The 14,711-nt window shown below is 40.7% G+C and overlaps 1 protein-coding gene across 3 annotated transcripts in view; it reads right to left on the bottom strand.

Annotated features, from left to right (window-relative positions):
* jakmip2 (janus kinase and microtubule interacting protein 2) overlaps nucleotides 1-14,711 on the bottom strand; it is a 110,273-nt gene that overhangs the window by 64,372 nt on the left and 31,190 nt on the right. For all 3 annotated transcript variants that reach the window (XM_048603664.1, XM_048603665.1, XM_020511792.2), the window contains exons 7-8: nucleotides 13,222-13,278; nucleotides 10,275-10,394 (exon numbers count right to left, since the gene is read on the bottom strand). In XM_048603664.1, coding sequence (XP_048459621.1) covers nucleotides 10,275-10,394; nucleotides 13,222-13,278 — 177 coding nt within the window. The remainder of the gene's footprint in view (nucleotides 1-10,274; nucleotides 10,395-13,221; nucleotides 13,279-14,711) is intronic.

Here is a 14,711-nt window from a genome sequence, read left to right as displayed (position 1 = left end):
GTTTTTAAAAGACTTATTTTCCCATTTCTGTCCACAATTTAGAAAAAAAGACACAGTTATTACACATTAAACAGAAATCATGCCTGTCTGTCTCAAGCACCAGTGTATAGTCTCTAAAATTGGATACAGTGAATTTATAAACCAACAGAAATTGCAACTTTTTAAGAAACCATAACCAAAGAATGAAGTGAGATTTTTTTGGGAGCAACAGTTGATTTTTACACCTCAGATTACAGCAAAACACCAATGTTAGTTGCATATGTGAACTTTAGAATCAACAGAAAAGGCAAGAAATCATTACTATCAGCAATGTTTCAAACCACTTCACAGTATTGAGCTAAAGTAGTTGAATGGCCCAAAACCTGATCAAAGTGTTTGGATTTATGGAGCATCTTAAGTGAGACACAGAGGCAGAGTGATTTTGAGAGGCAATTCCTGATCGTAGGGTAAAATAACAAATGCTGGAGATATGAAATAACCAAAAGCAGAAATTGCTGGAGGAAACTCTGCAGGCCTGGCAGCATTTGTGAAGAGAAAGCAGAGATAACATTTAGAATCCAGTGACCCTTCTGCAGAACTTCTGGATTTGAAACATTAACTCTGCTTTCTCTCTACAGATGCTGCCAGGCCCGCTGAATTTCTCCAGCAATTTCTGGGTTTTTTTTGGCTACAGATCTTAGGGCCTAGGCTACCAAAGTGCATCAGAATGGGGAGTTTTCAAAAGACTATGACTGGAGGAATGCAGATGTCTTAGAACATAGAACAATACAGCACAGTACAGGCCCTTCGGCCCACGGTGTTGTGCCAACCTATTATCCTACTCTAAGATCAAACTACCCTGCATACCCTTCATTTTACTATCATCCATGTGCCTGTCCAAGAGTCGCTTGAATGTCCCTAATATATCATGAAATGTTGTAAGGCTGGAGAAGGTTAGAAAGACTGGGAGGGGAAAGGCCAGCTGACTTCTTGACCCCCATTCCCTCCACTTTGCTGATTCATTGATATGACCATAATGCTCCTGTCCTTTGGATGTTCTTCCTTGACTCAGATTGTCTCATCATCTCGTCCTCAAAACTGTTCTTTATATTCCCTTCCTCATCACCTCTACTCTTCCCTTTCCCATTTGTTTGAGCTCTGTTGCATATAGCACAGTAGCTCAGTGGTTAGCACTGCTGCCTCATAGCACTAGGGACCCAGGCTCAATTCCACCCTCGGGTGACTGTCAATCTGGAGTTTGCATGTTCTCCATATCTGTGTGAGTTTCCTCCAGGTGCTCCGTTTTCCTCCAACAGTCCAAAGATGCGCAGGTTAGGTGGATTAGCCATGCTCAATTGCGTATAGTATCCAGGGGTGTGTAGGCTAGGTGGGTTAGCCAGAGGAAATACAGGGTTGAGTTGGGTCTGGGTGGGATGCTCTTCAGAGGGTCAGAGTGACTCAATGGGCCAAATGGTCTGCTTCCACATTGTAGGCATTCGATGATTATTACCCTTAAAGCACTTTGAGATGGCTTGGTAAATGTCAGGAACACCACAGAAATGCAAATAAAGGTTGCTTGTTAAAATTATTCCAAACTTTTCTGCCCTAAAGCAAACAGAAAGAAAGAACTGTTTAACTTTTAATGCTAGGCCATAAAGCTGCAGGTGGAATTTGCAGCACGCTGAGGTCTCTATCTTCTGTTCAACTATGAAAGACATTGGAGTAAAAGGAAGAAAGAGAGAAAGAGGATGATGGGTAGGATAGAGCGAATGATAGAGAAAGAGAAGGTGGAAGCAAGAGGTGGGAGAAGAGAAAGACAGAGATAAAGGGCTGTTATGAGAAATTAAGATCATTTTTATATTCATTACCAGGATGTAGGCATTGCTTGTTGGCCAGAATTTATTTCCCATCCCTGGAGAAGATGGTGGTGAGCTGCCCTCTCGACCTGATGCAGTCTGTGTGTTATGGACTGACCCACAATGATGTGAGGAAAGGAATTCCAGGATACTGACCCAGTGACAGTGAAGGAACAGTGATAGATTCCCAAGTCAAGATGGTGAGTAGTTTGCCAGGAAACTTGCAAATGGTGGTGTTCCCATGTACCTGCTGCCCTTGTCCTTCTCGGTAGAAGTGGTCGTGGGTTTGGAAGGGGCCGTCTAACGAACTTTGATGAATTTCTGCAGTGCGTCTTGTAGATAGTATACACTGTTGGTACTGAGTGTCGGTGGTGGAGGGAACGGCAGGGAGGTGTTCCTATTTTAGATCTAAGTTTTGAAAGTTTATAATCATTTCTAGCACTGTATGTCATCCATGGTGTGGTGGTAATGTCCATACCTTTGAGCTAGAAGACCAGGGTACAATTCCCACCTGACCCCCAGGTTTATCATAGCATACCTGAGCAGTTTGATTAAAATGTCGACAACTGATATCAATTTTAAATTTTTCAAGACTTAATTCTCAGTCTACAGGAAAACCCCTATTACAGTCAACTCCATAATGATTACTGTTCACTTCTGCTTGGGACGTAGCTCAGATCCAAATAAGTCTGATTGACTGCAGTTGAGCCTGAGATTATTTAATTTTTTTTCCACGTTGACAGGAGCATCACTGAATACAGGGCAGCAACTGTAGTAATCAATAGTCTTAAAAGAAAATACATGGGAGTATTACAACACTAAGGGAGAAAAGCTATTTTCTCCAGTGAAAATGTTCAAGTAGAAACGTGGCCCAATGTCAATAATGCTGCCTTATCTCTTAACCTCAAGTCAAACATCAAAGCTGTAGAAGCAATGGTTAGCAATGATAGAGAGAAAAAAAAATCTACTGATAATAATGCAAGATACAGACTTCAAACATCAGGACTTGGGTGAGCAAATGCCACAAATGGAAAAGGGATTATTTTCTCTTATCAAGTGCTAGCAGTGAAGCAAATTCAAAACTGGCCAGGAATATCATAGAGCTAATTGGAGCTAATTGAATGAATTAATTTGCCACAATTCAAATGATGTTTCTTCTTAAAACCCACTCATCGTATCAGAGGGATAAGGTACTTGGTTCTGTGGCCACACTGAATTTGTTCTCCTGAGTTAGGAAATTTTATTTATAGAATGCCCACAGTGTGGGAACAGGCCATTCAGCCCAACAGGTCTACACCAACCCTCTGAAAAAGCATCCCATCCAGACTCATCTCCCTCCCCTTACCCTTTCTCTGAAGCCCTGTATTTCCCATGGCTAACACACCTGAACACTATGGGTAATTTAACACAGCCAAACCACCGAGCTTGCACATCTTTGGACAGTGGGAGGAAACCAGAGCACCCAGCAGAAACACACGCAGACACAGGGAGAATGTGCAAACTTCACACAGACAGTCACCCAAGGCTAGAATCGAACCTGGGTCCCTGGCGCTGTGAGGCAACAGTGCTGACCACTGAGCCACCATGCTGACCACCCCAGTGATCAGGCTCAGAAAGTTTAATCGAGATATGAACATTTATAGGGAGGTTCTGAGTGACTAATATGAAGATTTCACCCCCTTCCCCTGAGAGTGGTGTCAATGTGTGGACGTGACTATTTTAAGGTAATTAGTACAAGGTGGAGGTGAGAAGGTTTTCCTATGCAATGTGTTGTCATGGTCTGCAATGCACTACCTGAAATGGTCATGGAAGCGGGTTCATCAGCAACTTCCAAAAGAACAAGCCAATGAGAAAAGGGCTGGGAGCCAGACTAATTTAAAGGCTCTTTCAAACAGGCACAAAGGACTAAATGGTCTGATCTTCCTATGATTTTATAAAACAATTTAAAAAGAAATAGCTGCTCCCAAGAAAGTAAGAGTCAAATGTTCATTGGCTCAAGTCTCCCACTATTTCTTTACTATCAGTGACAGATAGTGGATGAATGATTGGGATTGGAGGCTCCTCTCCAATCAATCAATATTTCTTTCTCTCTCCCTGTCTCCCTCCCAGGCCAAGATTACACATAATAAGCACCAGGAGGACCTGACCATGAGATCACTCACTTCAGGAGGCAGAGTTGATGATAATCAGGTAGCAATGGGCATACTGGTGGATGATGATATGCACCTTTAATATGGAATTGTTCTGCCCTGTTTATCTTGAAAAAGTGTGTTGTAAACCTGGTACTGAGATGTCTGCTCCATGGAAAGTGGAATAAATAGTTTTGGGTTTTGTTTCAAAATAGACAAAAGAAGCATGGGTTGGTGGAGTCAGGCTCACACCAACCCATGTTTTTTATCTTTTGCTTTCAGTTGTTGAAGTTGGGGTTTTGGAATTGAAACTGCAAGATACAGCTCTCTCTCTGCTGCTGTTGCAAAATAGCTTGAGTTCTCTCTCGGTTGCTGGTTTCATTCTGTAGATATTCTTGCTCCTGCACTGGAGGGGATAGCAAGCGAGGGAATTCTGTTTTGCTGAATTTGCCTTTGCCAAGGGTGTGTTTATGGGATGCTGCTATATTTGAACAGTTGATGAGTAGTAGTTCAATAACATATTATTTTGTTAAGTATTTCAATAGAGTTAAAGTTAACATTTGTTTGTATTTTAACTTTGTGTAAGAATAAAGTGTGCTTTTCTTATAGACTAGTAACTTGACAATTTGAATAACATTTGGAATGCAGTGCCTCACACTTGCCTTTAAATAAGATAAAATTTAGGGTCAAGGCTATCTCCTTGATATATTTTGAGAAAGTTTGGTCTGGCCCATAACAGGCAGAAATCAAAGCCACAGACAGAGCAGGAAACATCCTCATTTGAGATAAGTGGCCATTCCAGCTTCCTGCCACATCTGTAACTGTTTCTGACCCATCGTTCCCCCAAACCTATTCTCACAGTGAAGACTGTAGCATAATGATAATGTTACTAGGTTAATACTACAGAAACCTACGTTAATGCACTTGAGACAGAAGTTCAAATGTTCCCATAACAGTTGATGAAATTTGAAATATATTAATAAAATTGAAAAATAGTCCCCCTAATACAACAAATAATTAAGGTTAGAACAGAAACCATTGATGGCTGTTAATCAATTAATTGATATCTATATATCCGACAGATCTTATGGTGCAGTGATAATATCCCTACCTTTGGACTAAGAGACCGAGATTCAAGTTCCACCTGTTGCAGATGTGGGTCGTAACATCTTTGAACAGGTTAGCTTCATTATAAAATATATGCCCACATGTGTGTGCCTCTTGTGTGCAGTGGTAATGTCCCTACCTCCGGGTCAGGAGTCCTGGATTCAAGTCCCACCTACTCCAGAAATATGTGAAACATTTTCTTCAAATAAATGGCCTTGATATTTTCACTGATATTTAAAGGGAAAATGTGCTGGTGTTGCAAATATATTCCCAAAAACTTGTTCTTGGAGAGATTTGATTTAAACAAACAATGCTTATGTTTGAAAAAATAAGTCTCAGTGCGCTTTGCACATACATTAATCAATTGGAGAACTCAGTGATTTATCGGTGATGGATAAAAAATACCACGGGTGATTTGTTAATGGAAAGAAAAGGTTCAGTTCTGTGTAAGAGCACTTCTGGATATAAAAAGAAATTTAAAACGTTTTTTTAACAGGCTTGGATATCAGGCCTCCTGCTTACAGGCACAGGGCTTGGAGAAATGATGTGCATGTGTACATTCCATTTTAACAATCATCAACAGTTGGAGATTTAAACCGAAACAAAAAAAAATCAAGATCAGAACAAAGGTCTGCAGAGTAGCATGCACCCTAAGATGAGACTGAGGAGCCGTTACAGCACCTAAAGAAAGGAGAGGAAAGAAAAACAACAAGGACAGCAATGTAAAGAAACCACAGAAAGGATGGGTGACTAAAAGGCAGAAGTGTATTGATGATAGCTTTATGTCTGTGAGGCAACCGCCAGAAAATAAAGTGATAAGTAAACAAAAGTGTCGAAATTTCAAATAATATCCCTACCTGTGTGCCAGGAGTCTCAGGTTCAAGTCTCACCTGCTTTAGTGGTGTATGTAATAACATGAGTGAGCAGGTTGATTTGAGAAAAATCTAAATATCAAGGGCATTTGTGGTACAATGGTAGTGACTCTACCTCTGAGCGAGGAGATTCAAGAGCCTCGTGATCTAGAGGTATGTCATAACATCCCCGAAAAGGTTAATTACAATATATAAAACTGTCTAGAACTAAAGAGCCCTTGTAATGCCAAGGTATCTGCCCCAGAAGTGTGTCATAACATCTCTGGACATACTGATTTAATAAAAATGCCTACGTATATAAAACAGGAAGAGCTGAAATAAGGCAACTGGACGAGTTCATAGTCTATCTTTCATGCAGAGAGTTTATTGTTGAATATCCTGGTTACAATCCAATAACAACGGTAGCCGAGAATGTGAGATAACAAGGTGTAGAGCTGGATGAACACAGCAGGCCAAGCAACTTCAGAGGAGCAGGATTGCTAACGTTTCGGTAAGAGAATGGTTGTCTAAAAGGTTTACTTGAGAAACTGAGTTTTTTTTTCCAGGCAGAAGACTATAATGAGACTTACTCTGGCAAAGCAATGCTGAAACCAAGTGTAAAATGTCAGGATTTGATTTCCCACCAATGTTCTGTGAAGCCTGAACCTTTGGATCAATGGAAAAATAGGGTAGATAAATGGACCTAAGTTACACTCTGACACAAGAGAAAACACCAGCTTTTTATTTCCCAACCTTTCAAAACTGAAAATGCATTCTCAGCCTACCACAGTGGATATTCCGTACATCATTTCCATAGGGCTCTCAATTACTTGTTCAGTAACAACTCTACTCTAGCCATTAATTCACATATGTTTTATATACGCAGCCATCTAATGTGAGCCTTGTGATTGAAAAGACTACCAGCAGGTTTGAGATGGTGATCCATTAGTATTTTTACATAGACCAAAATAGTGGCTCTCCATGCCATCAACAAACCTGCTGTATAACCTATAAGCAGCCAGATACTCAGAGTTACTGCAAAGGCTAAAATTGGGTTCAGGTTCCTCTCTCAAATTTGAACCAGGAGTTTGAATTCACAGGCAGAGGTGTACACATCGTGTGGAAATGCATGAATAGCTAGTATTACACAGACACACTGCATGACTAACAGGGGGATTCTGGTGTAGTTATCTGATCAAACTATTCAGAGACTGAGACAGTTTGAGCAATAAGAATGTCTTGATATTGTTATTCAGTTGGGCTTCAAGTTTGGGTTCTTGTGTATAAAACTCTGAACACAGATGAAGCTGATTAATTTTGACTTTTTAAAAAAAAAACTCACCCTGCGAACACTATCCAGTGTAATATGGAGATGGTTAACTGTTTGATTTACAATAAATAGATCCTATGTTATTAGGATCAAACTGGTAGTGTCCCATGTGATTTAAGACTTCAAAGATTCAGGTGGGATTGTGAACCGCAAGAGTCATCTGAACTGTAAAGGGGGTCAGAACATGGAACTCACTTCAGAGTGGATCCTGTGATCTGCACTGAGAAGTTTTGATTCAATTTGAAGCTCTTTGCTTCAGGACTGCACATCGGCCAATCTCTTACTGACAGTGATGCATTAACTTTTTCTTCACTGGTGTCGAGTTGGCCAGATGTGTGTTGGCAATGACTCCTGGCTTTGTGGGGCTGATGTGTGGACTTCTGGAAGGGCAGGAGGGTGTCAGCTGCAGTGATGGTGGAGCGGGGACTCCTGGCTGGAGTAGACCCGGAGCATGGACTCTTTCGGCAGTGCCATGTTGTCGAGTGCAGTGGTGTTCGGTGCCCGGAAAGGGGGCACCTGGCTGTGGTAGGCTCAGGGTGGGGGCCTTTCGGAAGTCCTGCAGCCGTGTCTGGGACCCCAGCTGATGAAGGTGAACTCATATTTGTGTACTTTTTTAAAAATTCTTTTGTACCTCTAACTGGCATTGGATGTGGCACGAGACAGATGTGTCAGTAAGTCATTCATTCATTCAACTGCAAGGTTAATAATCTTCATGAAATCAACATGTATCGGTCAAATACTACACTTTTATCAATAATGTTATAGTTCCTATTTCTTACAAGCAAACTTGTATGACTATTATAGAGTCAGGTAAATTTAGAAAAAATAGCAGGGAGAGTGTTCAGGATTGTCAAAGCTCATACATCCTCACAAACTTCCTGTGGTAGTCTGATCCAAACCTGATAAAGCATGTTCAAAGTAGATGTTACTCGCACACAATGGGAGAAATGACAGAATTCTACCCAAGTGTAGCCATTGGAAATGTAAATCATCTTTGCTTTAATGACTTCACATTTTCTATTGCTTTTGATTGCTTTTCAGCTAGACGACCTTGCTTATAAACACCATTCAGCCATCAATATTTGTAACATTTGGTTATTAAAAGTACCGATTTAAATACTGCAAGTTTTACTTCTTTTATATAAGTGTTTATCTGCATTGAAATAAGATAACCGCTCTAATGTCAAATAATGTTGATCTCGCTAACATTGATCTTGCTTTGTGCACCTCCTTGTATGCCTCGCTCTGTCCAAGCACCCTATGATCTGTATGTCCTTACTTGCTTTGATCTGTCTGTATTGTTTGCAAAACAAAACTTTTCACTGTACTTAAGTACATGTGACTCCAATAAATTAAATCCAGTCAAATCAAAACAAGGTATCCAGTGCTCAAGGATGCAATTTTCTGTGTCTCCTTCAAGCACTCCCAACCTATTCAGAGTATAAGTTGGATGCAAAGTCTACATGTTACTACGTGCTGAGGGATGCACTAAAGCTTGGAGCAGCTGTCGGCAAGGTGCAGTGGGAAAAGACCACCGTCTGAGGTCTTTCTGTTGAAGTTAAATGAGGGTCCATTCAGTTATCAGATGCACTAGTGCCTCAAATGCATGTAAATATTGTCTTATATGTGCAACAGATGTCTTTGGTTTGTTTGGATAGAGTCAAACTCCAATGTTTGTTTGTTTCCTTGATATGCTACTGTACAGAACCAAATTGCATTTGTGACTACATATATACTATATATACACAAAGAAAGTTTTTAATGAATAAAGTCTATTGTTGACATTAAAAGGATCAATATTTTACTGTTCATTTATTCCAGGCAGGTATAATAAGCACAAAATGAGGTGTAACATTTGCCCTTTTAGATCCAACAACTTTTTTTACATATTACCCAAAAAAAAAAACAATACCCAACAGAACATTCCCACAGCATTGGTGAGACATTCCCACGTTGACCATTTTGCCCTTCTGAAATCATCAGCTTGTGTTTCTTTGGAAACTGCTTAAAATGTAACAAATTCACTTTGCGTAGATTTCTCACAAGGATCAGAGAGAGGACTCTCTCAGTTCATCAGAATGATCAAAGTTCTAGAAAGTGAATGGACACTGTGCGTGGTGCTTCCCAATACTCAGATTTTACACAAGCATCAATGTGTATATGTGCTTTACAAATATAATTGATTTGCTCATTAAAAATAATCAACAACAGCTCAGCTTATAGCATTCATGTTTGCACCATCAAATGACACAATTTTCACACTTCAGGAAACTCCTCTGGGACTGTAGCAACCTTCCCTTTATCTATATGCTTCCATGTATGGCTACTGTACATTTCAGCATTTCTTTAATCACAGGGTCATAGAGTTATACAGCACGGAAACAGATCCTCCGGGTCCAACCAGTCCATGCTGACCATAATTGCAAACAAAACTAATCTCACCTGACTGCCCCTCACCCATATCCCTCCAAATCTTTCCTATTCATGTACTTATTCAAATGTCCTTTAAACATTATACTTGCATCCACATCCACCATTTCCTCAGGAGGTTCATTCCACACACGAACCACTCTCTGTGCAAAAAAATTGTTTTTTTTTAATCTCTCTCCACTCACCTTAAAAATATGCCCACTAGTCTTGAAATCCTCCATCTTAGGGAAAAGATACCTGCCATTAACCATATCTATATGTCTGATGATTTTATAATCTTCTATAAGGTCACCTGTCAACGTCCTATGTTCCAGTGAAAAAAGTCCCAGCTTATCCAGCCTTTTATAACTCAAACCTTCCATACCCAGCAACATCCTGGTAAATCTCTTCTGAATCCTCTCCAGCTTGATAATATCCTTCCTGTAACTGGGCGACTGGAACTGGACACGCTATTCCAGAAGAGGCCTCACCAATGTCCTGTACAACTTCAACATGACTTCCCAACGCTTATACTCAAAGGACTGAGCAATGAAGGCAAGCGTGCTAAACGCCCTTAGCACCAATAACTTCTGTTGATATGTCATTTACTCACTTCATTCAAATCATCCTCTGGCGTTGCTGGCGTCCTGTCTGTTCTGTAGGAAGCCAAGGACGATGTTTCTGAATCCATCGATTCTTCATCAAATCCAAAACATGTCTCTACCACATGTCTCTGAGAGCGCAGGAAGAGAAAGAAAATAGTTATTCTCTAATAACGAGGACTCCAACTTTCACCCATGCCCCAGAAGAGTTACAAATGCAAAAAATAAAATACTCCCTCAGAATCACCTATATAGTAATGTCTTGGCTCCCAGAAGTTCAAAATAATCACATGTTATACAGATAGAGTGGCTAACTTTGAACATAGTTCTCAGGTTTTACCATGTGCTGTAGAATAATATATTGCTATTGAGGTGCACCAGCTGGAGTGCAGTAGTAAGTAAACGTGCCAATATTATTTATACAACAAGCACTAATTCTTAAAATTAATATTACAAAATTGTTTCTATTTACGTTTTCCCTCCAAATAGTGGTTTTGAAACATCTATATTTCAGTTACACTTTGATGACCTGAATGCAAAATTTTACTTGGGACTTTGTGAATCAAAACATGGAAATCCGTGCCTCTTTCAAATGTGAGACAAGGTGTGCAGAAATGAAATGTTTCAGATTTCCTTTTGCCTCTGCTTAAAAGTATTCAACTCATTAAGCTTCAACAAACCAACTGAAGAGAGGTTTGTTCTTGCTCTTGTTCTTGCTCTCACCTTTCGTTCATTTTAAATTTAAAGGAAATTTGACAATTGAGCAGGTTCTCAGGTACGGGGTTGTGCTGTAAGAATACAGCATTGTGTGTAAGCGCACAGTTTTCTTGGGCTACCTCAGCTGGATATCCCTATATCTGCTCCTATTAGATGAGATGGACAATCATAATCTAATCAAGCAGAGTCAGTATGGCTTCAGGAGAGGGAAATTGTAACTTTATTAGAGATTTTTTCAAGGATGTCTTAACCAGAAAATATAGAGGGAACCAGTAGATATGTTGTTTTTGGACTTCCAGAAGATATTCAACAAGATACCTCAGAAAGGTTAAACCATAAGACAAGAGCCCACAGCGTTGGAGGTGGCACATTGGTATTCATAGAGGACCAGCTAATAAACAAGAAACAGCGAGTGGGCATAAGGGATTCTTTTTCAGTTTGGCAACCTTTAACCAGTGGGGTTCCACAGTGATCAGTGCTGGGACCACAACTGTTTACATTATATGACTTGGAGGAAGTGAATGTACTGCACCCAGACTTGCAGACAACACACAAATAGGTGGAAAGACAGGTTGTGGGAGGGATGCAAACAGTTTACAGATGGATATTGATAGATTAAATGAGTTTGCAAGAAGTTGGCAAATGGACTAAAATGTGGGAAAATGTGAAGTTATTCATTTTGGAAGGGAGCACAGAAGAACTGAATATTATTTAAATGGAGAAAAACTGCAGAAAGCTGCAGCACAGAGGGACTTGAAAAGGGTGGCGCGCGTGCTAGGCATGTAGCCAAATAAAGCTATCATACAGGCACAGCAGGAAACCTGGGTCTAGGCCCAAAACGTCAGCCTTTCCGCTCCTATGATGCTGCTTGGCCTGCTGTGTTCATCCAGCCCTGTACCTTGTTGTCTCAGATTCTCCAGCATCTGCAGTTCCTACTATCTCTGAGGCTAATGGAATGTTGGCCCTTATTTCAAGGGGTTGGATTTTAAGGGAGTAGGGAAGTCTTAATGCAGCTGTACAAGATGCTGGTGAGACCACATCGGAATATTCTGAGCATGTTTGGTGCCTTATTTAGGGAAAGATATCATTTCATTGGAGGCAGCTCGGTGAATCTTAACTGGGATGATCCCTGCTATGGAAGGATTGTCTTATGAGCAAAGAGAAACATGTTGGGACCCTACTCTCAGGAGTTTAGAAGAATGAGAGGTGATCTCATTGAAACATACAGGCATTTTAAGGGGCTTGACAGGGCAAATACTGAGAAGATGTTACCCCTCAAGGGGAGAGTATAGGACCAGAGGGCATAGTGTCAGAATAAAAGGGCGCCAATTTAAGACTGAAATGAGGAGGAATTTCTTCTGTCAGAGAGTTGAGTATCTGTGGAACTCCTAACCACAGAGAGTTGTGATGGCAGAGTCCTGGTGTATATTTAAGGCTGAGATAGATTATTGATCAGTCGGGGAATCAAGGATTACAGGGGAAGGGCACCAAAGTGGACATGAGAAACGTCCAATCAGTCATACTCCTGTAGAATGGAGGAGCAGTCTCAAGATGCCAAACAGCATCATCCTGTGCTTACTTCTTATGGATTTATGGAGATTCCATATACGAATTGTCCTTCTCAACTTACTGTATTGATAAAGATCTGGGGCAAGATTTTCAGTTTTAAATGAGGACCTGGTTTGTCAAGCCCAAGTGGGGAACACAACCTCTTGACTTTCACAGTGGGAGGAGGAATGGGAAACTCTCCAGCATGGAAGGAGCTGCACTGTGTGGTTTAAGTCAATGAGGGAGGGGGAGTGCCTCAATCTACAGACATCCTCCTGGCAACTTTATATAATTTTAAATGATTCAAAAAAACAATTGAGCAGCCATTCAGGGTGGAAAGGGGTAAGGTGGAAGGGGTTTTGCCCTTCCCACTATCAACCATCTTTTGGTTAGTAGGCTTAGTCGCTAATTGCATCGGAGTAGGGGAGGCCTATCTGACCATAGGCCCTAACTGCTTTTTCATTTCCCTTAATTGGCCATCCACCACTGTTAAGAAAATGGCCCAGGGGTACAAATGGTGCCACTAGAGCTACACACCAGTTGAGGTTGTTGCCTCAGTAATGTGCTGTACGTTCTCTGGGTGAGAATTACACTGTCCCTTTAACAAACTGGTACAACAAGTTTCAGGTATTTGAAATGGCTCTTTGAAACAGAAAAATCATACTTATGACTGTGCCAGCCAGCATTAATTACCTTTATATGCTTTGTATTTCGTTTATGCCTCCTGCGACGAAGAAGTCGTTCTCGATCCTAAGGAAAAATATTTTCACAAGGCTGAAATTGGGTGCGTTACAGAGGACCCCAACTGAAATGATTGTGTCATTTAATAAAAACAGATAAATCAATGGTTTCATCACACGGGAGCTCCTCCCAGTTTGAACAATTCATTTGTCATACAGTGGGTTTTACATACAATGCAGTGGCACTGTTGATGCAGAAAGAAAATGATTTACAAAGCCTTTTGTGCACATTCCTGACCTTTTCAAACACGAGCATGAAGCATTAGCAAAAATACACGTTTGCCTTTCATCTTTCACTGCATTTATAAGCTGCTCAGAATGCTGGCTAATTCTGCAGAGACTCAGCAGAAAGGCGTGACGCTGATTAATTTCCACAATATTTAACGTGTTTTAAAAGACGTCGAAAATATACATGCCTTCGGTAGTCTTCCTTATTGCTTCACCATATTGATTCCGACATAATAAAATGGTCAAATTTGTTTTCAGAATAACACACAGCCCTTTTAGACTTGTTTCAGGCCACACTCGACTGCAGCATGTACTGTGTCCCACAGCTTCAAGCAGTCTATGCAGCCTTGTGATTTGAAATATTAAAGCTATTTTTACCATGCAAAATACCCTGTATCATCTCCAAAATAACAGTCGTGGCTAGGACAGTTAGTTTTTCTTCTGTTGTTCAATTTTTTTTTAAAAAGAGTTCACCCAGTTTAAAGGAAAAGAGCTCTTACCAATACAGGTCTTGCTATTTTTTTTCTGTCTTAACAGCCATGAATCTCTCTTACTGCAAAATTATCACCAATCCTCATACCTGGATCCCTTGATCTTCAATGCCTATTTCTTAATCATTTGTACACTGAAGATGTTGCTGTTCGTGCACTTGCCTTAAGTTGGGGCATGCAAGAAGTGGTGGAATTTATTCCAGGCATGTTGTGTCTGTGTGTATGTAGGAGGAGTGAGGGGGAGGGGTCAAGTAATCGAAAACTTTCGCATTTTCAAAATTCCCATGGTGAAGGTACAGTGTTAAAATCCTCCTTGCTTGCCAATGTTTCTGCCGCCCAGCAAATGATGCAAAATGCACTGCAAGATGTCGGCCATTCACTTTCATACGAGCATTCAATAATGGCCAGTTCCAGCAGAGACTTGTCGGGTGCGGGTAGAGCGATGGAAGTCTCTCGAAGCTTTCGACATTGGAAAAAGCATGCCTTTTTCAATCAGCAAAGACAAACAAGCACTTGCAATGTCAGAACTATGGGGCGAGTGCCAATAAAGTGGATCAGAATAATTAGGTGCTTAATAAAAACCAAAAGAACTGCGGATACTGTAAATCAGGAACAGAAGCAAAGTTGCTGGAAAAGCTCAGCAGGTCTGGCAGCATCTGTGAAGGAGAAAACAGAGCTAACGTTTCGGGTCCGGTGACCCTTCCTCAGAACGGTTCTGAGGAAG

Source organism: Rhincodon typus, chromosome 12, assembly GCF_021869965.1.
Source record: "Rhincodon typus isolate 14 chromosome 12, sRhiTyp1.1, whole genome shotgun sequence".
Taxonomy (NCBI): Eukaryota; Metazoa; Chordata; class Chondrichthyes; order Orectolobiformes; family Rhincodontidae; genus Rhincodon; species Rhincodon typus.
The sequence above is the reverse complement of the archived record's forward strand: the minus strand, read 5'-3'. Positions and strand labels throughout refer to the sequence as shown.